At 40.3% G+C, this 27,260-nt stretch overlaps 1 protein-coding gene across 15 annotated transcripts in view; it reads left to right on the forward strand.

The window, feature by feature from the left end:
- Window positions 1-27,260, forward strand: part of BBX (BBX high mobility group box domain containing) — a 296,320-nt gene that overhangs the window by 179,060 nt on the left and 90,000 nt on the right. For all 15 annotated transcript variants that reach the window (XM_060098744.1, XM_060098747.1, XM_060098748.1 and 12 more), the window contains 2 exons: window positions 20,720-20,890; window positions 26,624-26,866. In XM_060098744.1, the coding sequence (XP_059954727.1) occupies window positions 20,720-20,890; window positions 26,624-26,866 (414 nt within the window). The remainder of the gene's footprint in view (window positions 1-20,719; window positions 20,891-26,623; window positions 26,867-27,260) is intronic.

A 27,260-nucleotide genomic window follows, 5' to 3' on the forward strand; every position in this document is an offset into this window, starting at 1 on the left:
GTTTATACTTAAAAATATTTGCAATAACCACAGGAAGTCTTATGCTTCTGTAGGATTATATGGCAGATTTGTCGTGCCCTTCTCTTACATGTTGTGTTGCTCATGGAAATGACAAGCTTTCATGGTATGTGTTAAACTGTAACCTGCCTATTGTGTTCAACGTAGAATGCTGAGTTGAGTTGAGAAATCATGTTGTTTGTTCCACCCTGCCTCTCAGAATAATTAGATGGAGATGCACGTGCTCTCCATCAGTAAAGCATATTTGTTTTGAAAGACACAACACTCATGGGCTATCAGTCATAACTACTTCTGAGAGCACTTTAGGAGCTGCAACATCAATATTTACAAAATGCAAAGTGAAGCAAAGTACCCTGAGTCACAGATACATATGCTTTCTTGTTCCCTGATTCCCTCCCTTCCCCAATGTATGTAGTATGTCTAAATCCATACAAAGGACTATTTTGAAATATGACTGGAAATTTGGGAATTCTCTAGCTAAGTAAATGCTAAGGCACTAAAAAAATGCTTTAAAAGGCTTATGAAATGGATTACTTTTCCTCTCAAAATAAATGTATTGACTGAAAGCTAAAATCAGTGATGCAGTTAAGTGGAAGAAAGTAGTCGTGCTTTGGGATTAAAGTCAGAGCCTTTAGGCTGTGTCTCTGTTTTGACCCTTGATGACATTGGAAAAATTATGTAAATCTGAGGCTCCTCTTACTCAGCTGTAAAGTGGGCTTAATTACACCCACTTAACAAGATTGTATAATATCAAATAAATTAATATATGCAATACATGCTTTGCAAGTTACAAGGTGGTTCATGATTGGGAAGTAGCAATTAAAGTAGCCAGGAGGTTTTTAGAGCAACACTGATTTTTCTTATTAGAAAATATATTTAGAACTTATTAGTGAAATGTACCCAAATTTCATATTATAAAGAGCTTTATTATAATAATCAAAACAGAATTTCTTACATATGTCCTCAAAGTAACTTCCATCTTTGAAAAAAGGAGGTGAAAGAAAAAGGAGGTGAAAGAAAAAGTAGTGTGGGCATATGGGTAGCACTGTGTAGCCCCTGTTGTTGACTGTATATTCTGCCATTAACTCTTGCTGCTGTGACAAATCACTATGTGTATGAGTGAGGCAAGCTCCCTCCTGCTTGCCCACTCTACATAATGCCCTTCATGTAAATATGGAAGGCCTGGTTGTTGCAAAGTACTATGGAGATTCCAGGTTAAAAGGAACTGAATTAATGAGAAATGGTCTTAGTAGAGTTAAGAATCTTGCTTAGGGGCAAAATGACACTAAATTTGAAAATTCAATATTTGGAAGACTGCTTCTCCCTAAAATCAGCTAATGCCATGCCTTAATGATGTAGAAGAACTTCTTAAGTGATTTTCCAGGTTTATTTGGTTTATAAATTTTTATATAGGAGCTTTTGTTTTCTTTATAGTATAACGCGTTGCGTTTTTATTTAAATAGGATGCTAGAGGATAAAAATTCGGCCAGCAGAGGGAGCAGACTTACGTAAATTAGGTTGTAAGAAAAATATTGCAGGATGCCTCAGTAAACATGTATTTTGTGGGCAATGTCCATTCTCATACTGTGCATTGAGAGAAAAATGGAAGGAAAGAAGACTGAATTTAGGGTCATACTAAAACAAACAAACAAACAAACAAATATAAATGGCTAGATCTAGCCATTTATATTCTCACTTTGGTAGTTTTCAAAAGGGAAAAAACACATGGTATGCAAATAGGAACTTGTTTTGTTAATTCTATGAAGTGAAGAACTTTTTAAAACAAATATGAATTTAATACATTTGGTAAATTTAAAAAAGCTTTCAGTACTTGGTACTGAAGTTAGAGCACATTCAGACCAAACATTTTAAAGGACTATAACACCTGAAAGGAATATAAATGGAATGTATAATGCTCTGAAGAGGGCACTGTTATGACTCTGAATCAGCAAATAAGCACTTTTGTATCTTGTGTATTAAGTCAGAAAATTGGAATATATTTAAGGAAAAAATTTCACCAAGTGTGGAGCAAGTATAAAACATGGTTTTCTGCTTAACTCTAAATGGAAACTATAAATGTATCATAGCTCCCTATATATTCTAATTAAATTCCTTGGCAAATGTGCAGTCTGATATAACATCATTAAGTTAATGCTTTTTCAAGCACTTTTCATTAAATACATAATATATTCAAGACAGTAGTCCAAGCATTTGGGAATATATAGGTAAGGAACATCCTACCTTCTTAAAATATGTGATCTGGTAAATGACAAGTTAACTCAATTCTGGTGTGCCACAGTGTAAAGCAGGTGGGCATTGAAGAAGCTAGGATAAGCTGCTTCAGTAAACACTGTAACTACTAAAATAAGAAATACCAATTCTTTTTTACATTGTGGAAAAATAGTTTTGCTTTGTAACCATTAAGACTGAGAAGTTTTGCTTTATTAAGTAAACTAAATTTAACTGTAACTTAAGATTATTTGCCATCTTTTTAGAGTAAAGAACAGTAGCTTAGGAAAAAGAGATTTCCATCTAGAAGTATCATAGATTGTTGATTCTTAACTAGAACCATTGTTTCTGGGTGTTTTTTTTTTAAAGTTATAATTAGAGATCAGGATGGTGAAAGACATCCAGACCTTTTTTATTAGTTTAGAAAACGTTTTAAGTTAATATAAATGAAAAAATAATTTTTTAAACTTTGATTATTTTAGATGGAGTTTAATATATTTGCTTTTAAAAATATGCATGCGCATTCTTACAATTTAAAGGGCTGTATGCAAACTGGTGCACAGGAGATTAAATAGTGTTCAGTGATGGGTACAGGAGAAAAGGGAATAGATAATTATTTCTCTTTATGAGGTCAAAATTATTCATTGAGTCATTTTGACATTTGTTGCCTAGAAACTAGTATTTCCAAACAAGTAAAATTGCCAGGTGTTCTGGTTTGGTAGTTTGAGAATGCTATTTGAAGTGCGTGCAAGCAACTTCTGAGATGGAGAGTCACAGGTGAGGAAGGAGCAGAAAAGAAGCAGTGGCAAGTGAGAAGCAATGAAGGTGACAGGAAGAGACTGCAGGGAGCAGACCCGAACAAGTGTTTGCCCACAGTGGGCCCGGCTCTGTGTCAGGCCTTGCAGATACTGTGGTGAATATTATACAGCCCTCGTTCCCTGTCAGAGCCAAGTGGGATATACAGAGGGAAATGCTCCGTTTCATTGGGGGATGGATATTGAGTACAGGGTACTGTGGAGACACCTAAGAAGCACCTCTTTCTCAGACTAGTAAGGGCCAGTGGGGGCTTATGTGAGATCCGAGCTCCACTGGGAGGAGACTAGTACAGATGCTAAGAGGTGAGAGTCCCTGGTGAGTTCCCGGTGATGGCACGTAACACAGTGTAGGTAGAGCTTTAAGAGTGAGAATTGAGCAAAGAAACGTGAGCCGTAAAACTAAGTAGGGACAAAGTCAGGAAGAGTCTTGTGTGCTCTGTGAAGGAAGAGGTTCGGACGTCTTCCTGAGTACGTTGAGGGACTGACTATTAAAGAGATTCATGCAGGAGAAGGGCATGAGCAGATATTTGTAGTGTGGAGAATTGGAGTCAGCATGGCTATAGATACGAAGACCAGACCGCTGAGCCAGTATGGGGGATGGACGGGAGCAGACCATACATGTAACAGGTGGAGGGAACAGAACGTGGTGAGAGGTTAGGTGTCAGGGGCTAGGAGCCGTTTGCAATGATTTGAACTTACGGTGAGAAAGTAGAAAAGATAGTATATGTTTTCCAGATGTTTCTGTGAACGGAAGGAATGTCTAGTTCCTAGACACCATGCGGGCTCTGGCGTATTTCCCACGGATATGGTGGAGACAGAGGGCTGGCCCAGGCAAGGTGTTTTCTCTGAGAGGCTAGAAATCAAAGATGTAAGCGTGAATTATTGAGGTCGAGAAGCCAGAGCCTGGAATGAGCTGTGAATGCTTTCTAGGAAATTAATCCTGGGCTTTAGAACCAAGAAGATTAGGAAGGAAGTCAATACGGGAAGTGCAGAGTGGGGCCTGTGAACAGTCTTAGTACCAGACAGGCCAGTTCTTCTTGGCTGCTAGTTTCATGGCTTGGGGTTAGGCAGTCTCCTGGCCTGATGGCTGGAGGCCAATTTGTACCAAAAAAGAGGACTAGCTAAAGGAGGAGGAGGATTCAGAGAGGGCTTTAGACTTGAGATTGTGTACAGACCGAAAGAGAAGGTATTAACTAAAAGGAACTGTTGATAGTTCATCAATAGTTCATCAAAGAAACTGAAAGACTAATGGCCCAGGGTAGCAGGAAAGATGAGAAGCACAGACTGGGAGTGAGAGGAGCTGACCTTGAAACTCTGCCTTTGAGATAGGGTAGAAGAAACAAGTTTTGAAATTGGTAGGCAAGGTGGGACTTTGGGAGGGTCCACCTATGAAGACCTTTCTGTTAACAGGGGGCAAAGACATTTTCTTAGAATGACTAGGATTACGGTGGGAAGGACAGTATGGAGAAGCTTGGGCTCTGGGGACAGAAGACCTAGGTTTGAATCCTGGCTCTGCCACATGCTGGCAGAATGGCCTTGGGCATGCTGTTGAAGCTTTGTCATTCCCAGCTGCTTCCTGTATAATATATGACCATTATAGTTCCTTTCTCCAAGAGGTATATGGAGGATTAAAGAAATTAATTCATGTACAGTATTCAGCAGGTAGCAAAGGTTTAATCAGGTTAGTTATTATTAGGAGGCAATATTGTATAATGGTCCAGAACCAGACTCCAAAGCCAGACTGGAGCCAGATACTGGCTCCGCCAATTATGTGCTAGCAGTGTGACCTTGAACATTCTGTAATGTACAAACATAATGCATAGTTAATCAGGTGATCAGTAAATATGTATTCAACTTCATTGACAGTAAATGACTCTGTGAGCTTGTCTTGTGCTTCAGCTTCTTTCCAATGTGATCATTGTGTCCCACCATTTTGATACATATAATATTATAAAAGCCTTTGTTAACTTAACAAACTAAACAAGGCAAACTATATGTTATCTGTGCCTCAGTTTTTTTCATCCGAAAAAAAAAAGGCGGGGGGGAGATTATAATAGTACCTACCTCTTAGGCTTGTGGTGTGTTAAGAGAATTAATAAGTAGAAAGCTCTTAGCTTCTGGCACATAGGAAGCAATATATACATAAGCATTATATATATAAAAACATTTTATTTATTTATTTATTTTTGGCTGTGTTGGGTCTTCGTTTCTGTGCAAGGGCTTTCTCTAGTTGTGGCAAGAGGGGGCCACTCTTCATTGCGGTGCGCGGGCCTCTCACTATCGCGGCCTCTCTTGTTGCAGAGCACAAGCTCCAGACGCGCAGTCTCAGTAGTTGTGGCTCACAGGCCTAGTTACTCCGCGGCACGTGGGATCTTCCCAGACCAGGGCTCGAAACCGTGTCCCCTGCATTGGCAGGCAGATTCTCAACCACTGTGCCACCAGGGAAGCCCTAGAAGCATTTTATACATATATATAACTATTATTACTATCCTTACTCATCATCATCAGTAGGGGTTGAGGAGAAACCAATAAGTTATAATGGGCACTGTGGGATTGGGTGGGACTAAGACACGTCAGGACTATGAACGAGCACTGAAGACCAACCTGAGATTGGAAAAGTCTGTAGTAGTGTGAGGCCACGGGAGCAGCTGGCAGCTTGGGGACAGACTGGGAAAGAAAAATGGTTAGATGAGTTCAGAGTTGAGGTTAATTAGCAGACCAGTTATGATAGGAAAAGAGAGCTAGTGAGCTGAAGGTGCTATGCTATTCTATTTTGAGAGAATAATGAGAGTCAGTAACAAATAACCAGAGAGGGGAATAAAGCTATGGAAACATGTTCTTAGACTAGAACTGACAGCTGTTTGGAAGTGACTTAGATTTCATTATATTTATTACATCGCCTTGTCAATTTGCCTGTTTCTCCCCTCCCCTCCCGAGCAACCCTTCTAGGTTCTTATTTTTCCTTCTCTGCATATTTTCTTTTTATTTTTTTTATTTTTTTTATTTTACAAATTTAATCAGTTATACATATACATATGTTCCCATATCCCCTCCCTTTTGCGTCTCCCTCCCACCCTCCCTATCCCACCCCTCCAGGCGGTCACAAAGAACCGAGCTGATCTCCCTGTGCTATGCGGCTGCTTCCCACTAGCTATCTACCTTACATTTGGTAGTGTATATATGTCCATGCCGCTCTTTCACTTTGTCACAGCTTACCCTTCCCCCTCCCCATATCCTCAAGTCCATGCTCTAGTAGGTCTGTGTCTTTATTCCTGTCTTACCCCTATGTTCTTGATGACTTTTTTTTCTTAATTTTATATATATGTGTCAGCATACAGTATTTGTCTTTCTCTTTCTGACTTACTTCACTCTGTATGACAGACTCTACATCCATCCACCTCATTACAAATAGCTCAATTTCATTTCTTTTTATGGCTGAGTAATATTCCATTGTATATATGTGCCACATCTTCTTTATCCATTCATCCGATGATGGACACTTAGGTTGTTTCCATCTCCGGGCTATTGTAAATAGGGCTGCTATGAACATTTTGGTACATGTCTCTTTTTGAATTATGGTTTTCTCAGGGTATATGCCCAGTAGTGGGATTGCTGGGTCATATGGTAGTTCTATTTGTAGTTTTTTAAGGAACCTCCATACCGTTCTCCATAGTGGCTGTACCAATTCACATTCCCACCAGCAGTGCAAGAGTGTTCCCTTTTTTCCACACCCTCTCCAGCATTTATTGTTTCTAGATTTTTTGATGATGGCCATTCTGACTGGTGTGAGATGATATCTCATTGTAGTTTTGATTTGCATTTCTCTAATAAGTAAAGATGTTGAGCATCCTTTCATGTGTTTGTTGGCTGTCTGTATATCTTTTGTGGAGAAATGTCTATTTAGGTCTTCTGCCCATTTTTGGATTGGGTTGTTTGTTTTTTTGCTATTGAGCTGCATGAGCTGCTTATAAATTTTGGAGATTAATCCTTTGTCAGTTGCTTCATTTGCAAATATTTTCTCCCATTCTGAGGGTTGTCTTTTCGTCTTGTTTATGGTTTCCTTTGCTGTGCAAAAGCTTTGAAGTTTCATTAGGTCCCATGTGTTTATTTTTGTCTTTATTTCCATTTCTCTAGGAGGTGGGTCAAAAAGGATCTTGCTGTGATTTATGTCATAGAGTGTTCTGCCTATGTTTTCCTCTAGGAGTTTGATAGTGTCTGGCCTTACATTTAGGTCTTTAATCCATTTTGAGCTAATTTTTGTGTATGGTGTTAGGGAGTGATCTAATCTCATACTTTTACATGTCCCTGTCCAGTTTTCCCAGCACCACTTATTGAAGAGACTGTCCTTTCTCCACTGTACATTCCTGCCTCCTTTATCAAAGATAAGGTAACCATATGTCCGTGGGTTTATCTCTGGGCTTTCTATCCTGTTCCATTGATCTATCTTTCTGTTTTTGTGCCAGTACCATACTGTCTTGATTACTGTAGCTTTGTAGTATAGTCTGAAGTCAGGGAGCCTGATTCCTCCAGCTCCGTTCTTCGTTCTCAAGATTGCTTTGGCTATTCGGGGTCTTTTGTGTTTCCATACAAATTGTGAAATTTTTTGTTCTAGTTCTGTGAAAAATGCCAGTGGTAGTTTGATAGGTATTGCATTGAATCTGTAGATTGCTTTGGGTAGTAGAGTCATTTTCACAATGTTGATTCTTCCAATCCAAGAACATGGTACATCTCTCCATCTATTTGTATCATCTTTAATTTCTTTCATCAGTGTCTTATAATTTTCTGCATACAGGTCTTTTGTCTCCTTAGGTAGGTTTATTCCTAGATATTTTATTCTTTTTGTTGCAGTGGTAAATGGGAGTGTTTCCTTGATTTCACTTTCAGATTTTTCATCATTAGTATATAGGAATGCCAGAGATTTCTGTGCATTAATTTTGTATCCTGCAACTTTACCAAATTCATTGATTAGCTCTAGTAGTTTTCTGGTAGCATCTTTAGGATTCTCTATGTATAGTATCATGTCATCTGCAAACAGTGACAGCTTTACTTCTTCTTTTCCCATTTGGATTCCTTTTATTTCCTTTTCTTCTCTGATTGCTGTGGCTAAAACTTCCAAAACTATGTTGAATAAGAGTGGTGAGAGTGGGCAACCTTGTCTTGTTCCTGATCTTAGTGGAAATGGTTTCAGTTTTTCACCATTGAGGACGATGCTGGCTGTGGGTTTGTCATATATGGCCTTTATTATGTTGAGGAAAGTTCCCTCTATGCCTACTTTCTGCAGGGTTTTTATCATAAATGGGTGTTGAATTTTGTCAAAAGCTTTCTCTGCATCTATTGAGATGATCATATGGTTTTTCTCCTTCAGTTTGTTAATATGGTGTATCACATTGATTGATTTGCGTATATTGAAGAATCCTTGCATTCCTGGAATAAACCCCACTTGATCATGGTGTATGATCCTTTTAATGTGCTGTTGGATTCTGTTTGCTAGTATTTTGTTGAGGATTTTTGCATCTATGTTCATCAGTGATATTGGCCTGTAGTTTTCTTTCTTTGTGACATCCTTGTCTGGTTTTGGTATCAAGGTGAATGAGTTTGGGAGTGTTCCTCCCTCTGCTATATTTTGGAAGAGTTTGAGAAGGATAGGTGTTAGCTCTTCTCTAAATGCTTGATAGAATTCGCCTGTGAAGCCATCTGGTCCTGGGCTTTTGTTTGTTGGAAGATTTTTAATCACAGTTTCAATTTCAGTGCTTGTGATTGGTCTGTTCATATTTTCTATTTCTTCTTGATTCAGTCTCGGCAGGTTGTGCATTTCTAAGAATTTGTCCATTTCTTCCAGGTTGTCCATTTTATTGGCATAGAGTTGCTTATAGTAATCTCTCATGATCTTTTGTATTTCTTTTTTTTTTTTTTTTTTCTTTTTGCGGTATGTGGGCCTCTCACTGTTGTGGCCTCTCCCGTTGCGGAGCACAGGCTCCGGACGCGCAGGCCCAGCGGCCATGGCTCACGGGCCCAGCCGCTCCGCGGCATATGGGATCCTCCCAGACCGGGGCACGAACCCGTATCCCCTGCATCGGCAGGCGGACTCTTAACCACTTGCGCCACCAGGGAGGCCCCGATCTTTTGTATTTCTGCAGTGTCAGTTGTTACTTCTCCTTTTTCATTTCTAATTCTATTGATTTGAGTCTTCTCCCTTTTTTTCTTGATGAGTCTGGCTAATGGTTTATCAATTTTGTTTATCTTCTCAAAGAACCAGCTTTTAGTTTTATTGATCTCTGCTATCGTTTCCTTCATTTCTTTTTCATTTATTTCTGATCTGATTTTTATGATTTCTTTCCTTCTGCTAACTTTGGGATGTTTTTGTTCTTCTTTCTCTAATTGCTTTAGGTGCAAGGTTAGGTTGTTTATTCGAGATATTTCCTGTTTCTTAAGGTGGGATTGTATTGCCATAAACTTCCCTCTTAGAACTGCTTTTGCTGCATCCCATAGGTTTTGGGTCGTCGTGTCTCCATTGTCATTTGTTTCTAGGTATTTTTTAATTTCCTCTTTGATTTCTTCAGTGATCACTTCGTTATTAAGTAGTGTATTGTTTAGCCTCCATGTGTTTGTATGTTTTACAGCTCCTTTCCTGTAATTGATATCTAGTCTCATAGCATTGTGGTCGGAAAAGATACTTGATACAATTTCAATTTTCTTAAATTTACCAAGGCTTGATTTGTGACCCAAGATATGATCTATCCTGGAGAATGTTACATGAGCACTTGAGAAAAATGTGTATTCTGTTGTTTTTGGATGGAATGTCCTATAAATATCAATTAAGTCCATCTTGTTTAATGTATCATTTAAAGCTTGTGTTTCCTTATTTATTTTCATTTTGGATGACCTGTCCATTGGTGAAACTGGGGTGTTAAAGTCCCCTACTATGATTGTGTTACTGTCGATTTCTCCTTTTATGGCTGTTAATATTTGCCTTATGTATTGAGGTGCTCCTATGTTTGGTGCATAAATATTTACAATTGTTATATCTTCTTCTTGGATTGATCCCTTGATCATTATGTAGTGTCCTTCTTTGTCTCTTCTAGTAGTCTTTGTTTTAAAGTCTATTTTGTCTGATATGAGAATTGCTACTCCAGCTTTCTTTTGGTTTCCATTTGCATGGAATATCTTTTTCCATCCCCTTACTTTCAGTCTGTATGTGTCTCTAGGTCTGAAGTGGGTCTCTTGTAGACAGCATATATATGGGTCTTGTTTTTGTATCCATTCAGCCAGTCTGTGTCTTTTGGTGGGAGCATTTAGTCCATTTACATTTAAGGTAATTATTGATATGTATGTTCCTATTCCCATTTTCTTAATTGTTTTGGGTTCATTATTGTAGTTCTTTTCCTTCTGTTGTGTTTCTTGCCTAGAGAAGTTCCTTTAGCATTTGTTGTAAAGCTGGTTTGGTGGTGCTGAACTCTCTCAGCTTTTGCTTGTCTGTAAAGGTTTTAATTTCTCCATCAAATCTGAATGAGATCCTTGCTGGGTAGAGTAATCTTGGTTGCAGGTTTTTCTCCTTCATCACTTTAAGTATGTCCTGCCACTCCCTTCTGGCTTGTAGAGTTTCTGCTGAGAGATCAGCTGTTATCCTGATGGGGATTCCCTTGTGTGTTATTTGTTGTTTTTTCCTTGCTGCTTTTAATATGATTTCTTTGTGTTTAATTTTTGACAGTTTGATTAATATGTGTCTTGGTGTATTTCTCCTTGGATTTATCCTGTATGGGCCTCTCTGCATTTCCTGGACTTGATTGACTATTTCGTTTCCCATGTTAGGGCAGTTCACAACTATAATCTCTTCAAATATTTTCTCAGACATTTTCGTTTTCTCTTCTTCTCCTGGGACCCCTATAATTCGAATGTTGGTGCGTTTAATGTTGTCCCAGAGGTCTCTGAGACTGTCCTCTGTTCTTTTCATTCTTTTTTCTTTATTTTGCTGTGCAGCAGTTATTTCCACTATTTTATCTTCCACCTCACTTATCCGTTCTTCTGCCTCCGTTATTCTGCTATTGATCCCATCTAGAGTATTTTTTATTTCATGTATTGTGTTTTTAATCGATGCTTGATTCGTCTTTAGTTCTTCTAGGTCCTTGTTAACTGTTTCTTGCATTTTGTCTATTCTATTTCCAAGATTTTGAATCATCTTTACCATCATTATTCTGAATTCTTTTTCAGATAGACTGCCTATTACCTCTTCATTTGTTAGGTCTGGTGGTTTTTAATCTTGCTCCTTCTCCTGCTGTGTGTTTTTCTGTCTTCTCATTTTGCTTATGGTACTGTGTTTGGGGTCTCCTTTTTGCAGGCTGCAGGTTCGTAGTTCCCGTTGTTTTTGGTGTCTGTCCCCAGTGGCTAAGGTTGGTTTAGTGGGTTGTGTAGGCTTCTTGGTGGAGGGGACTACTGCCTGTGTTCTGGTGGATGAGGCTGGATCTTGTCTTTCTGGTGGGCAGGTCCACGTCTGGTGGTGTGTTTTGGGGTGTTTGCGGACTTTTTATGATTTGAGGCAGCCTCTCTGCTAATGGGTGGCGTTGTGTTCCTGTCTTGCTAGTTGTTTGGCATAGGGTGTCCAGCACTGTAGCTTGCTGGTCGTTGAGTGAAGCTGGGTGCTGGTGTTGAGATGGAGATCTCTGGAAGATTTTCGCCGTTTGATATTATGTGGAGCTGGGAGATCTCTTGTGGACCAGTGTCCTGAAGTTGGCTCTCCCACCTCAGAGGCACAGCACTGACTCCTGGCTCCTCAATTTGGGATGATTTGTTGTCTATTCATGTATTCCACAGATGCAGGGTACATGAAGTTGATTGTGGAGCTTTAATCCGCTGCTTCTGAGGCTGCTGGGAGAGGTTTCCCTTTCTCTTCTTTGTTCTCACAGCTCCTGGGTCTCAGCTTTGGATTTGGCCCCGCCTCTGCGTGTAGGTCGCCGGAGGGCGTCTGTTCTTCGCTCAGACAGGACAGGGTTAAAGGAGCAGCCTCTTCGGGGACTCTGGCTCACTCAGGCCGGGCGGGAGGGAGGGGCACGGAGTGCGGGGCGAGCCTGCAGCGGCAGAGGTCGGCGTGACGTTGCACCAGCCCGAGGCGCGCCGTGCGTTCTCCCAGGGAAGCCGACCCTGGATCCCGGGACCCCGGCAGTGGCAGGCTGCACAGGCTCCCGGAAGGGCGGTGTGGACAGTGACCTGCGCTCGCACACAGGCTTCTTGGCGGCGGCAGCAGCAGCCCCAGCGTCCCACGCCCGTCTCTGGGCTCCGCGCTTTCAGCCGCGACTCGCGCCCGTCTCTGGAGCTCCTTTACGCGGCGCTCTTAATCCCCTCTCCTCGCGCACCAGGAAACCAAGAGGGAAGAAAAAGTCTCCTGCCTCTTCGGCAGCTCCAGAGTTTTCCCGGACTCCCTCCCGGCTAGCTGTGGCACATTAGCCCCCTTCAGGCTGAGTTCTCGCCGCCAGCCCCAGTCCTCTCGCTGCGCTCTGACCGAAGCCCGAGCCTCAGCTCCAGCGCCGCCCTCCCCGGCGGGGGAGCAGACAAGCCTCTCGGGGTGGTGAGTGCCGCTCGGCACCGCTCCTCTGTGCGGGAATCTCTCTGCTTTGCCCTACCCAGGTATGTGGGGAGTTTCTTGCCTTTTGGGAGGTCTGGGGTCTTCTGCCAGCGTTCAGTAGGTGTTCTATAGGAGTTGTTCCACGTGTAGCTGTAGTTCTGGTGTATCTGTGGGGAGGAAGGTGATCTCCGCGTCTTACTCTTCCGCCATCTTACCCGGAAGTCCTCTGCATATTTTCTTTTCAAGCCTTATATCTCTTCTGCCTTCTAGCAAAACAACGTAAAGAAACAGCATACTAAGAAAGCAGAGAGGTATTGTTTCTGTGTTCACTTCCTCATGTACTCCCTGTCTAACACGGGATGTTTGCTCTGACAGATCCAGAAAATATAGCATCTGGCATGTTCTTTACCCTCAAGGATCTCTGTGGGAGGAGTTCATATGGAATCATTATACATACATTGTACGGGAAAATGATGATTGTTATACAATCAAGGGTCAAAAAATATGGCACAGCCATTAAATGTGGGTGGCCAAAACAGGTGCTCAGGAAGGAAAGAGACAGGAGCTGGGGCAAGTGAAGATAGCTCCTCAGAAATAGGAGTTCAGGGGGACTTGCACAGAAAGTGAGAATGGGTGTGTGGGGTACAGTGTGTGGGCCTGGGAGAGCTGAGGAGGAAGCACAGGGCAGGTGCTGCCAGACAGGACGACACCAGCCCGGTAGGGGAGCAGAGGCGGCAGGGGCGATGGTTAAATGAGAGGTAAGGCTGTACACTTAACTCCCACAGTGCATAGCTCAACATGCGATCAATAAATACGCGTTCAGCTGCATTGAGAATAAATGAGGAAGAGACTCCCGTGAGTTTGTCTTGTTGTGCATCAGATTCTTGTCGGTGGGATAAGTATGTCCTAACCATCTAATTAAAAAAAAAAAAGCACCTTTGTTAATTTAGAAACGAAAAGAGGCAAATGTATTATGCTAAGCCTGTTGAAGAATAGGAATTTGGTGACTTTGTGATGAAGAATGTAAATGCCACGATAAAAGTATAAGAAAACAGAGAGTTGGGCTTTTGGGGGAGGGTGGTGTGATGGGGAACATGTTCCAGCCTGTTACTGAATTCCTTGTGTAAGTAGTTTTTCTTCCCTAAGTCACTTCTTTTGGTGCCTTATCTCTTTCAAGGTAGCTGTTGTTTCAATCTGTAGCCTAGAGTAGCATGCTTTTTTTTTTTTTTTTTGCGGTACGCGGGCCTCTCACTGTTGTGACCTCTCCCATTGTGGAGCACAGGCTCCAGACGCGCAGGCTCAGTGGCCATGGCTCACGGGCCCAGCCGCTCCGCGGCATGTGGGATCTTCCCAGACCGGGGCACACACCCGTGTCCCCTGCATCGGCAGGCGGACTCTCAACCACTGCGCCACCAGGGAAGCCTGAGTAGCATGCATTTTGAGAACCATGTTAAACTCTCCTAAGGCTAAATGTCATGGAATTGTAAGTATTAGAGATCTTAGAATACGTATTCCTTCATGAGAGAAGGACACAGGAACCAGAACTGCCAGTATCGCTAAGCCGTTCTTTAAATAGTGTGTGTCTTATTAGTATTCATGAAGAGCATGTAGATAACATCTTGACAGAGTTAAAGTTTCAACTTGAAGAGCTACTGCTTTTCAATAAGGAGTGCATTTAAAGACACTCTTTGCATGACTAGAGTGAATTGCTTCTAAAATGAGTATTACTTTATAGAAAGATACTTTTCATTTAATCTGTCTACAGTTTAAAATTGTCATTAGAATTACAATAAATAATAATGATTAGCACTTGTAGGGCTTTAATCTTCAAAGAGTTTTTAAAGTTAATCTAATTTAATTGTCGCTTGGAGTCATCAGAGATGTACACTTACTTTTCTTCCGTGAACCATTGAAAGTGTTCACTTTCCAACCCTTCAGTGCTCCCTTTAGGTAGTTCCATGGCTCATAAGCTATTTGTTCTATGGGAAATGCCCAGAGCATCAACAGATGGAAGGCTTTATATTAGAGCTTCTCATCCTAGGTGTGCATTTGGGCTTCTGAGTTGGGCTTCCTGCTTCTAGTGCCAGCTTCTCTGCTGCTAACTGTGTGACCTTAGGCAAGTGGCTTAACCCTCAGCTTCTTCAACTGGGATGCATAGTATAGTATCTGCCTCAAGGGTTCTTATAAGGATTAAATGAGATAATGAATATTAAGTATGAAGCGATTAGTATTTAATCAATATTAACTGTGTATTATTAGTATTGTTTTTAAAATTATCGCGAGGAACAGTTCATTCTGGGAAGTTGTGATATGTGGTTAAGTGTTAGGTGAGGAAATTATAAGCCATAAATACCCTTTACAGGGACTGCTGTGTACCAGGCTCAGTTTGAGGTCCTGGGACAGAAAAGTAAGAAACCATGACACCTTCCCTCTAGAAGTTCACAACCTATTTTGTGGAGGATAGTGAGGACGTAGATAAAACTATCTGAAACACCATGGTAAGTGCTTGACCAGCAAGCTCAAGTGTGATCAAAAAGCGATGGCATTTGACTTAAGGTTTTCACAGAAAGCTTTAGAAGGGAAGTGATACATTACCTGGGCTTTGGAGGAGGATGTCCGTTTTGGCAGAAAGTGGGAGAATTTTAGGGAGTGCGCAAGGCAGTGGAAGCAAGGGGTGTCGAGAGCAGCAGCACTCTTCAGAAGGTTTTAAGCAGGTTGGTCCAACTTATGGGAAGCTCTAGAGCTACTGATTTACCACCATTTCTTTGCGCTGATTTTTCATCTTCTCTGTAGATCGGAGACAGCTCTAAAGCTTTACAGTCTTAGTTGGACCCAGGAGAGGCCTTACTTGAGGTTAGAACGCATGGCTATCTGACAATGAAATTTCGTGGACCTCCCTTACCTTCCCCTGTCTCATTTGGTCTGAATTTCCATTAATATGATTTGAATGGGATTTTATTGGACATTGAGGAAACAGTTTAAACTCTAAAATACCCCTGTGACACAGTTAAATTTACACAGTGTTTTAAAAGCTAAAGTGTACTGATTGCCTAAGTTGTGAGACAAGAGGAAAAACTAGAGGATCTTATAGAATTTATGACTATGCCAAGGCTCTGTTTCTGACTGTATATCACTCAGACAAAAGAAAAGAAACTTTCCGTCTTTCTTTTTCAGTTGCTGAGGATGGAGCTTATATCATCTGGGAGGCATGTGGACCACTGTTAAATGGGAGTCCTCTGTGCTCTCTCTTGAACTGCATCTTAGGCTGAGTTAAGCGAGAACGTGCTGCCTGTTAAACCCATACTCCCTCTAAAAAGCTTGTGGGTAAAGGGAGGATTTACTAACATGGAGTGAGAACCTTCTAGATGCCAGGCTCTGTGCTGGGTGTTATATAAAAAGTGTTCTCAAAGTAGAGCTATTACTTAGTTTTAATGTGTGGAAAGATCAGCAAGATGAATAACTTTACAACAAGCAGTTAGTGGTAGAGGCCAGATTCTAAAGGAGGCCTGTTAGGCTTCAGTGTCCATTTTTTTCTTTTGTTACATGTGGTATTTACTTTGTCCTGTTTCTTCTATGATATTTCTTCTTTAAATTTCTCATGAAGTTTGACCTCAGTAAAGGTCTTCATGAATGGACTTGCTGCATTTGAAGAATATAGGTAAATGAAGTTTTTCCTAATTTATCACCAAGTTGATTTACATTTACTTCAGTATTATGAGTACTAATTAGGGTAACTCATCTGGCAAAGAAAAGGGAACACATGGGTTGGTTTGTTTTTATAAGATAAGTAAATATTCAATACAGCTGACCCTTGAATGCAGGGGTTATATAGCTTTAGAGTCACCTACCTGTACCCATGGCTCCCCCATCTGAAGATTCAACCAACCGTGGATCATGTAGTAATATAGTCTGTTTTTATTGAAAAAAATTTGATGTATAAGTGGATGCTCACAGTTCAAACCCGTGTTGTTCAAGGGTCAACTGTATTTTGGATAGGGACCTTCAGCCTCCATCGTTTGGTAATCTCAGCAACATAATTTTATGATATTGAGTCTTTCAAGTACAGAGTCCACTGGTAGTTGAATAACCTGATTTGTTATTCTACAGTTGCCATGCAGAAAGGAAGAAGGACCCCTTTTGAATAAGGTCCCCCAATTGCTTCATTCATTACATATAGATTGCTAGCTTAATTTGCTCATGTTCCAGAACAAGAAGCCAAACTTTATAATGTGTGTGGGGTTTTTAGTGGCAAAGTAATTACAAAGGTAGCCCTCTGTTACTGTCAAAAATTAACAATTTTTCCTCCTCATTGTTGAAATAAGAAAAACAATATGCTTGAGTCTCAAAATTCTGCCTTCTTTTCCCTTTTCTTTCTCAGAAGATGTTTTTCTTCATCTTTTCTTGCATTCTTCTCTCTTGCTTTCTCATTACTTCTGAATGATAATCAGGAGCATCATCCCCTCCCCCCTCCCCCCTCCCCCCCCACACATTCTTTTGCCTTCTTTCAACAGTTTGAAAACAGATCCATGGTGAATTAAAAAGTAATCAGATAACTATGTTATTAAAATCTCTAGTTTATAATTTGGGGTATTTCATGGTCATTAGGTCAGTTACACTTTTCTTGACTATTTTGTCCCAGGTTTACTATCTTCAATTCAGCTTTCATTCATGCTAAAAATACTTCCCCCCTACTTTGTTCTAGACTGTGCTAGAGGTTATCAATCTTACTTTTCGTACAGCCCAGGGGTTCGGTGGTTCTCACACAGAACATGCCACCCTGGCCCTCATTCAGTGTTATACATAGTTTTCAGACCTCCTTTTTTCCCACTCAGGAAGAAATATCTAAATTCACAGGAATGAGAGAGATGGGGGTTAATTTTGAAGCCATTCTACTGTATAAAAGTAGTGAATTATCACCATAATTTAGCATGGAGTTTCATATGGTTGTTTATAACAATCTCACAACTAACTGATCTTGATGTTCTGATAAGCCAGATGCTTCTATATAAAGATAACTAGTCTTGGATCATCAAGAGAAAGGCCTAGTGATGGAGGTAGGATGTACCCAAATAATTGTAATTCAAGGGAAAATGTGATAAGTGTTGTTAGCAATATAAAATCTTTCTATTGTATTTATAGGGATGGAGAGATTAATTTGGGGAGTATCAGAGAAGGATATACATTATCGTAGTGCTGTAGCAGCTATGTGGAAAGAATCAAAACATTGAGGTGGGAGGAGGTGAATGTGGTTATTTTGAACCCCAAAGCCACATATACCATCCATTCATTTGATTCTTGATATTCTATTTTCTGTTTGAATATTGAAATTACACATAAATATATGCAAAGGCACATACACTTAAACACAATTCACACATAATCAAATAGCATAATCAGAATCCTTGAGGCTAAATGATGTGTTTTTCTCTAGGCACCGGCAATCACTTTGACCTCTCCCGTTGATAACAGCTTGCCTGACGTATAGTTTCCCATTAATTTCTTTTATTGTTTAAAAAATGTGTTATAAAATATCCGGTATTAAAACCCAGTATGGGTTTAATTACCACTCAAGCATCTCATCCTGAAGTGATTAATAAGCCACAAAAATAGCTGTTTCCTCTTCTCTCTATATAGCGTTGGTATTTTTAGAAATTGGGTTTTCCATGCCAAGTTTTATTTGTAGATAGACTGGGAATCGTTAAATGGTCTATCAATTCAAAGAAATCGTTGTTCCTTTATTATTTATTAAGAGCATACCAGATAACTAATTCCATTTAGAGTTTTCAATAACTTCTACTCTTGAGGCAGCCACATGAATCATGTAATTGCTTCAGATACTCAGCAGAAGTTTCTTGCTAAGAAAACCACGGGAACATGTTTTTCTCACCTCCCCACCTTTTTTTTTTTTTTGGCTAGACACGGCTTTTAATAATGAGGATTTTATCAAAATGAAGATTAAAAGATTATTAAAATCAAGATTTTATTGTAGTACAAGAAATAATCTGAATGTCTATCAATCACGGAATAATTGAGAAAATTGTGATATGTTCGTATTTTGGAATATTATATAGTTATTACAAAATGAGGATATCAAGGTGTATTGACTTAGAAAAGCATGATATTTTCAACTTAAAAGTTTTAAATGGCTGTGTTTACTGATATATTTGTGTATAGAAAAAGGTACAGAATGATATTGTCCTAAGGATATTAAAGTTGGTCAAAGGATAGGAAAACAGAGGGGATGATTATTAACAGAAGAGAATCCAGAAGTAGACTTACACACATGTGGTAATGTAGTATAGGATAAAAGTAGCATTTCAAAGGAATGGGGAAAAGCTGGATGATTTAATAAATGGTTTGGAACAGTTGGTTAGCTATTTGGGAAAAAAAAAGCTAGATCCCTCCCTCACTGCTGTGTCAGAATGAATTCCAGATTGATCAGTTATTTACATGGTTTCTTTAAAATAATGAAGTCACGTAAGTTCTCAAAGGAAACATTAGTGAATATTTTTCGATTTTGAGGTGAAGAAGACTTAAATGTGACCCCAAACTCAGAAACAAGGAAGGAAGATTAAAAAATTGCTTATGTCGTATTGTTTGAAGGCTTGAGAACTAGATGAATATTGAAACTATATGTTCATGGATCCTAGTGTCAGCAACATGGCATTAAAAGTTTATTGATAGGGCTTCCCTGGTGGCGCAGTGGTTGAGAGTCCGCCTGCCAATGCAGGGGACACGGGTTAGTGCCCTGGTCTGGGAAGATCCCACATGCCGCGGAGCGGCTGGGCCCATGAGCCATGGCCGCTGAGCCTGCGCGTCCGGAGCCTGTGCTCCTCAACGGGAGAGGCCACAGCAGTGAGAGGCCCGCGTACCGCAAAAAAAAAAAAAAAAAAAAAGTTTATTGATAGTACTTTACAAGTGTTTGGACCAATACAGATTTAAACTGACCAAAAAGACCACCCCACTGTGATTTTGTCAATGGCATTTACGTTTGTAATTGTCAGCATGAACCATTTAAGTTGATGGCATTTAACTGTATTGTTTCAATTTTCACATGACTGTGTATAAAGAGTAATTTGTATATTAATGTTACTTCAAATGAATGAATGAAAAATATTAAATAATTATGAGAAAGCATGTAAGAAACTGTGTATAATTTACCTTTGGGCTGTGGGACTGGGCATGATGGAGAAGGTAAACCTCATTTTTTGTTATTTTCACCTTTATAATATAAATATGTAGTTTCTTTCATTGAGGAAAACTTTTTAAAATATTCACTGAAAAATAATTTAGAATTTTCGGCTTCTGAAAGATATTGTCAGATTCATAGCCTGACTATAGCCTAGCTATTTCAGCCAATCGTCTTTTAGGGGAAAAAAGCCTAGAGAGCAAAACTTTGTTGCTGGATTGTAGTGCATATGTAATAGGGAGATGCAAAGATCTTTGTGATTTGTTGTATCACAGGCCGGTACAGAAGGGTGCTCATCCCACTAAGTGATTCATGCATAGACGGGATCCTTGGAGGCTGCACAGTTAGTTTTTGAAAAATGTGTGTCGTCTTATGAAATAGTTTTATTTTAAATCTAAAACATTTGATTCTTATAAAGCATTCATTTTACTGAATAATACTTCAGACTCAGATTTATCATAGTATAGAATGTGAAATTCATGTAAATTATGATGATAAAATAGGAGCCATTGGAGAATGTAGGGAGGCCCACCTCTGTGAGCACCTTTGCTCCCCTGAGAGGTATCTTTCACATTCCTCTGGTGGAAAACTTTGAGAAACACTATTTTGAGTAAATACAAACAGGTGACAGTAACTTGTAATCATCCTAACACTTTATTTGGGTTTTGAGTTCTGAAGTTATGAAGTGGAAGGAAGCAGATTTCATAAAAGGCAAATTTTATTAGCAATTTAACCCACTAAAATGAATGTTTGATTATGTACTTAGTTCTTACTGAATCCAGTAAATGTCTAAGCTGATAGATACTTTAATCATTAAAACTATAATCCAGTTAAAGTTAAGGAAGCTAAATAAACTAATTTTAATCAAATTTACTTTGATTTCTCTGTTTCTCCTTTTTTTCATTACTACAGGTCACAGTAATGAAAGGCAGTAATAGAAATAAAGATCATTCCGCAGAAGGAGAAGGAGCTGGAAAACGACCAAAACGCAAGTGCCTTCAGTGGCATCCATTGCTAGCAAAGAAACTTCTTGACTTTTCAGAAGAGGAAGAAGAGGAAGACGAAGAGGAGGATATTGATAAGGTAATTTCCTCCTTTTATTGTAGAAGTTTTAAGTTTATTTGACCATTCATTCTGGAAACTGCAGTGAACATGTGTGGTGCAAAGGAGGCGTTTCTAGGAGTCTGTATAACTTGAATCCTAGTTAACGACTTAATCTACATTTTTATTCCAAATGTTGATGACTCGTAAAGTATCTGTAGTAGTAGTTTAAACTGAAACAGATCCTTCTTAAATAATATTTCTGTCAATTAACTAATAATTTGCAGACAATAATCAAACGCAGTGAGTTCATAAAATTTATGTGCTTACCTGCACCCACCTGCTGCTCCTGGCCTCTCTTTCTTCCCTCCCAGCCTAGCCTTGCCACTGTAGGCAGGTTCAGAGCTGTTCAGGTCCTCATCTCTGAGGCCTCCAGAGCATCTGGCTGCTGTCACCCCTCCGTGCCTCTGTGCTCAGTCAGGCCTCCTAGTCCCCTCCTCTGGTCTCACACTTGAGCAGCCGGCTCTTGCGAGAAAGTCACACAGCCATGCAGCTGACTTTAGAAAGCCACACGTCCCTTCAGATCTTGGCATGACTGGTTCCTCCTCTTCATCATTCAGGTCTCAGCACAAGGACTACCTCCCCATCATCTCAGGTGTCCCTCCAACCCAGTGTGCATTCCACGTCTGAGGATTTCCTCCCTCACACTTCTTCTTATTTGCCTTGTGTTTAGCTGTGCACCTGTTTATGTCTGCCTTCCTAGACTAGGCTATAAGCTTGGTAAGAGCAAGGGTCTTGCCCTTCCTGTCCTCTTCTCCTTCATCAAAGCCTAGAATGGTGGCTGGCACAGAGTAGATTTTGAATAGTTATATGCTCAGTAGAAGAATAGATGAGTACTGGACTTCCCTGGTGGCGCAGTGGTTAAGAATCCGCCTGCCAATGCAGGGGACATGGGTTCGAGCCCTGGTCTGGGAAGATCCCACATGCCGTGGAGCAGCTAAGCCCGCGCACCACAGCTACTGAGCCTGTGCTCTAGAGCCCCCGTGCCACAACTACTGAAACCCATGCGCCTAGAGCCCGTGCTCCTCAACAAGAGAAGCCACTGCAATGAGAAGCCCGCACACTGCAACGAAGAGTAGCCCCCGCTCGCCGCAACTAGAGAAAGCCCGTGCACAGCAATGAAGACCCAACGCAGCCATCAATCAGTCAATCAATAAAACATAGATGAGTACTTATTTTGTGTCACTACAAATTTCATAAACATGCTTTTACTCTTCTTCAGGCCTTCGATACTCATTCAGTCTTTTGTCCTAGGCTTGGGTCAGCTCCCTCTTCCACTTGTCTCAGCAGGAATTATAAACATTTTTCCTGTTTCACAGACATCTTCTCTGGGTACTGTTTATGGTCTCCTCACTGTTGAACTTCTCTTTCACAGAGAAAATAGAGGCCACCAGAAATGACGCCTTCAGCTTTCTCTACTTACTCATCTTACTCTTATCTCACTCCTTATCCATCTTTTCCTTTCCGTTTTCAGAGAAATGGTGTTATTCTTCCTGTTTGAGGAAATTGCCAAGTTTATGCTTTTGCTTAATTTGATCTCTCTGACACATTTGCACCTGTTGATCACTTGGTCCTTGAAGCTGTCTGCTGTTTCCATGACAGCAATCACTCATTTCTATTCCTACCTTCCCAACTATACCATTCTGGTTCCTTCTAGTTGATGTCCCTCCATTATTCTACCTTCAAATGTTGATGTTCTCTGGCATTCTTATCTTAATTCCTGTCTCCACCCTGGACCTTTCTTCTAAACTCTGGACCTGTATTTTTGACTGTTTACTTGACATATCCACTTAGATATCAAATCAGAATCTCAGTTTGAATGTGTTCAAAATGAAGCTGTCACTTTTCTCCTGCAAACCCCGTCCTCCTACATCTTTCCTTTCTCAGTGAATGGCAACTCCAACTGTCAAGTTGGTCAGACCTGAAACCTTGTCTGTTTTCTTTTGCTCAAGTCTCACATCTGTCCATCCATCAGTAAATTCTCAGCCATACCTTCAAAATAGTTCTCAAGTTGACCCCTTGTTAGCAATGTCACTACTGCTACTTGATCCAAGCCACCACCAATGCTAGTGCAGATTATTGTGTTCTCCCTCTCTCTCTGCCTCTGCTCTTGCCGTTCTACAGTCTGTTCTCAACAAAGCAGCCAGAGAGATCCTTCCAGAGTGGCAGGCCAGTTGTGCTAGTCTTCATCTTCATGAGGATGGGGAGTCTGTACGCTCACTGTTCTGTCTGCATCACCTAGAACAGTGCCTGCTCCATATCGGGTGCCCAGTAAATAGTTATTAAGTGAAAGAATGAAGTCATCGAGTCCTCTTCTCTTTTTTTTTTTTTTTTTTTTTTTTTTTGGTGGTACGCGGGCCTCTCACTGTTGTGGCCTCTCCCGTTGCGGAGCACAGGCTCTGGACGCACAGGCTCAGCGGCCGTGGCTCACGGGCCCAGCCGCTCTGCAGCATGTGGGATCTTCCCGGACCGGGGCACGAACCCGTGTCCCCTGCATCGGCAGGCGGACTCTCAACCACTGCGCCACCAGGGAAGCCGAGTCCTCTTCTCTTTTTGGTCCACATTCAGAGATCTCACCCACACCCTTGGTCTTACTTCTTTATATTGGTACATCAGTTCATTATCCCAACTGGGACTTCTCTGCTAAGAGCCACTTCACATTCTGCCACCAGATCTAATTTCTCTCATTTGAGAAAAAGTGTTCTCTGTTGTGTATGAAGGAATCTTGCTGCCAAAGTTGGAAACACTCTTCCTTTTTCAACCTTTACATCCAGTTAGACACCAATCACTCTTGGTTCTACCTCATTAGTGAATATTGTTTCTGTTTTCAATTCTCCATTCTCGTGATTACTGCCTTGATTCAGCCCTGTCTCCATTCTTGCATGGACAGCTGGAATAAACTTTTAACTTGTTCCTCTAGTTTTGTTTAACTCTAGTTTTGCTACTGTAATTCATGCTCAACACTGATGACAGGAGTTTTCTCAAAATACAGATCTAACAATGTCTTTCCCCTGCTTAAAACCACTCATGGCTCTTCATTGCATCCAGCTGTGGTTTCCATAGCCTGGTCCAGTGCTAGTGTTGATTTGTTGCAGAGTGTTACTTGGCCTCTGGTGAAAGAAAAATAGGTCCAGATACCTTTTCATTTTAATTTAATTTGTATATCATACAATTATTTATTTGTTTACTTTTTGATTAGTTAATTTAATGAAACAATTATAATATTAGATAGTAGTTAAAATTTTTTTTTAATGTTCATACTTGGCAAAACAAAAAATTGGTAATCTGTGTTGATCCCCTCCCAAGGGTTTTTATTGATCCATGCAGTCTGAAACCACTCATTTACAGGGTTAAATGCACTTTTTTTTCTTTTTTTTCTTTTTTTTTAACCCGACAGAGCACATTCTTCATGAAGTGACCCATACCTTCTTCTGTAACCTTAGATTCCTGTTCTAATCTTTTATATACTGGTACTATTGAGCTGCATATAAGTGTCTGAACTATTGAGCTTTAATCTCTGTTAGTTCCCCATGACTCCCCATTGACTACCCTACACACTCTGATTCATCTTTCAAAATTTAGCCCAGACCACACCTTTTCTAGGGAGACTTCTCTGTTCTCCTACCCATCTGCTAGTGCTTGATTACTGCACTGGTTCATTGTTGCAGTCATCATCCTGCTTTTTAATTTATTTGCTTATATATCTTTCTCCTCTCCCCAAACAGTGAGCTCCTTGGGCCAGGATTTGTCTTATTTATCTCAGCTCTTGGCTTGAGTTTTATAATTTAGTAACTGAATCAAAAGTTATTCTTTTCTGAAGGGAAACTATAATTACTTCCTCAACCTACATAATACATTTTTTTATGCCTGATTTTTTTCTGTAGCTTCTTAGATTCAGAATGCTAAATAAATATTCCTTGAAAACTCACATCATTTTTAATGATTTTACACATAATGAGGAAGATCACTCTGTATCCCTCACCCCCAGTAATAATCCCTAATGTAGTTCCAAATCAAGTAGCTATGACTTCACGATTGTTGCTGTACTATTTGTGTTTGAAGATAATTGATGGTTAATTAAATGCATGTGCAATACTTAATTTAAACTTAAAAGACTTTTAAAAAACATCTAATTGGATGAAGCTAATGATTTGTCCTAGAGCGTCTCTAACAGTTGCCCAATAAACACTATATAAGAGAACCTGGTTGCCTTATAGTAGTGGTTCTCGAAGTGTGATCCCCAGGCTAGCAGCATCAGTGTAACCTGGCAACTTGTTAGAAATACACATTCTCAAGGCCCACTCCAGACCTACAGAATCAGAAGCTCTGGGAATGGGACTTAACAATCTGTGTTTTAACAAGACCTCCAGGGATTCCAGTGCCCACTCATGTTTAAGAACTACTGCCCTACTGTGTAATGCAGTCTAACAACTACCTTGATCCTTCTTGATTTTAACTGTGAAGCAGCAAGTAAAGAAATGGTTTTAGTAAGCATACTGGACTTATGTTCTTGTTCGCACTGTCATATTTTAGCCTTAGAAGATACTTAACAATCGTGTTACATTCTGAGATTCTGTGATCAGAAATGTGCTTTAAGAAATTTAACCTGCAGCCATGCGCAGGAAGTATTGTAAGAGATTGAAAGCATGATGACAAGGCCATAGGCAAGAGTGGTACTAGGGCAGTGGCAATGAGAATTACACAGATGGAGAGGATCAGAGCTTTGCAGAAGTCCTTGAAGACCTTGAATGAAATGCTTAGGAAAAGGGAGGATTCAAAACAGATTTTGAAAGTTTAAGCCCTATCACCATTGAATTTCAGTGGACAAGAAAGTGTGATATCTACAAGCTTGAAAATTTACTATGTAGTTCTTCCTTCAAATAATGTTAGAGGTCTGTTTTGATTTTTACACTAGGAGGCTCCACTTGTGATATGCACAAAAACATTAAGTAGTCTGTATTAGATTTTTATCTACTTTCATGTTAAACATTTTCATATTATTAGTTGTACAACAGGACATTCCAAAGAGTAGAAAGGGGCTTCCCTGGTGGCGCGGTGGTTGAGAGTCCGCCTGCCGATGCAGGGGACGTGGGTTCGTGCCCCGGTCCGGGAGGATACCACATGCTGTGGAGCGGCTGGGCCCGTGAGCCATGGCCGCTGGGCCTGCGCGTCCGGAGCCTGTGCTCCTCAGCGGGAGGGGCCACAACAGTGAGAGGCCCACGTACCGCAAAAAAGAAAAAAAAAAAAAAGAGTAGAAAGAACTAATGCTCATGTATCTTATGTGGATATTGTTGTTAATCTTGAGACCCATATATCACAGAATGGGTTGAATCCTTCATTCAGTAGTTAGTTAAATACTAATGTTAGACCAGACATTAAGCTATGCACTGTGTATGAGGAAAATAAGAGAGCTTTTGTCCTCAAAGAGCTCACTGTTAGTGAGAAAAAAATGTAAGCAATTATAACAACAATGTAATATATGCTGTAATACAGACATGCACAGGTTGCTGTAGAAACTAAGCAAAAGAAAACATCTTAAGTTGGTTACCAACCACAAACAGTGGTTGATGACTTTTAAAAAATCATTTTTCCCCCCAATTTGTAAGTTGTTTAAGTGGAGCTAAGGAAAAATACAATTTGAAAACCAAGACTAATTGTTAAAGCAAAGTTATCCAGGATGTGTTAAACATTTGGCTTTTGTTTTATTGCTAATAGGTTCAACTTCTTGGGGCCGATGGTCTAGAGCAAGATGTTGGTGAAACTGAAGATGATGAATCACCAGAACAGCGAGCCCGGAGACCAATGAATGCATTTCTCTTATTTTGCAAACGTCATCGCTCTCTTGTACGTCAGGAACACCCCAGGCTTGATAACCGAGGTGCTACCAAGATACTAGCTGATTGGTGGGCTGTTCTCGATCCAAAGGAAAAGCAGAAATACACAGACATGGCCAAGGAGGTAGGTTACAGTGATGAGGTTTTATGGTGCCCGTGAGCAACCAATCCTATAACCCCCAGTCAGTAAATTTGGAGTCTGTGCTAAAGGTCTAGCAGCACGCAGGTGAATCTTTGAATCAAGTGTTAAGTGAAGACATACAAGCTTTGTTCCTATTCCTGAGTTCCAAGTCCACCTTGCAAATACTGGTGAGGTGCCAAAAGCAACCTATTACCAAGAAGTTTTTTCTCATTGTATATATTCCACTGATTGATGTGGGGGATTGATTTTTATGAAGGTGATTTTATTTATTATGAATGGTTTTTGTTTTTAGTTTTTCTAGGAACCCGCTTCTGCTGTCAGAGAATGCCCATAGTAAAGATGAAAATATTAATCTAGTTCTGATGCTGAATAGCTT

Source organism: Mesoplodon densirostris, chromosome 5 (genome assembly GCF_025265405.1).
Source record: "Mesoplodon densirostris isolate mMesDen1 chromosome 5, mMesDen1 primary haplotype, whole genome shotgun sequence".
Classification (NCBI taxonomy): domain Eukaryota; kingdom Metazoa; phylum Chordata; class Mammalia; order Artiodactyla; family Ziphiidae; genus Mesoplodon; species Mesoplodon densirostris.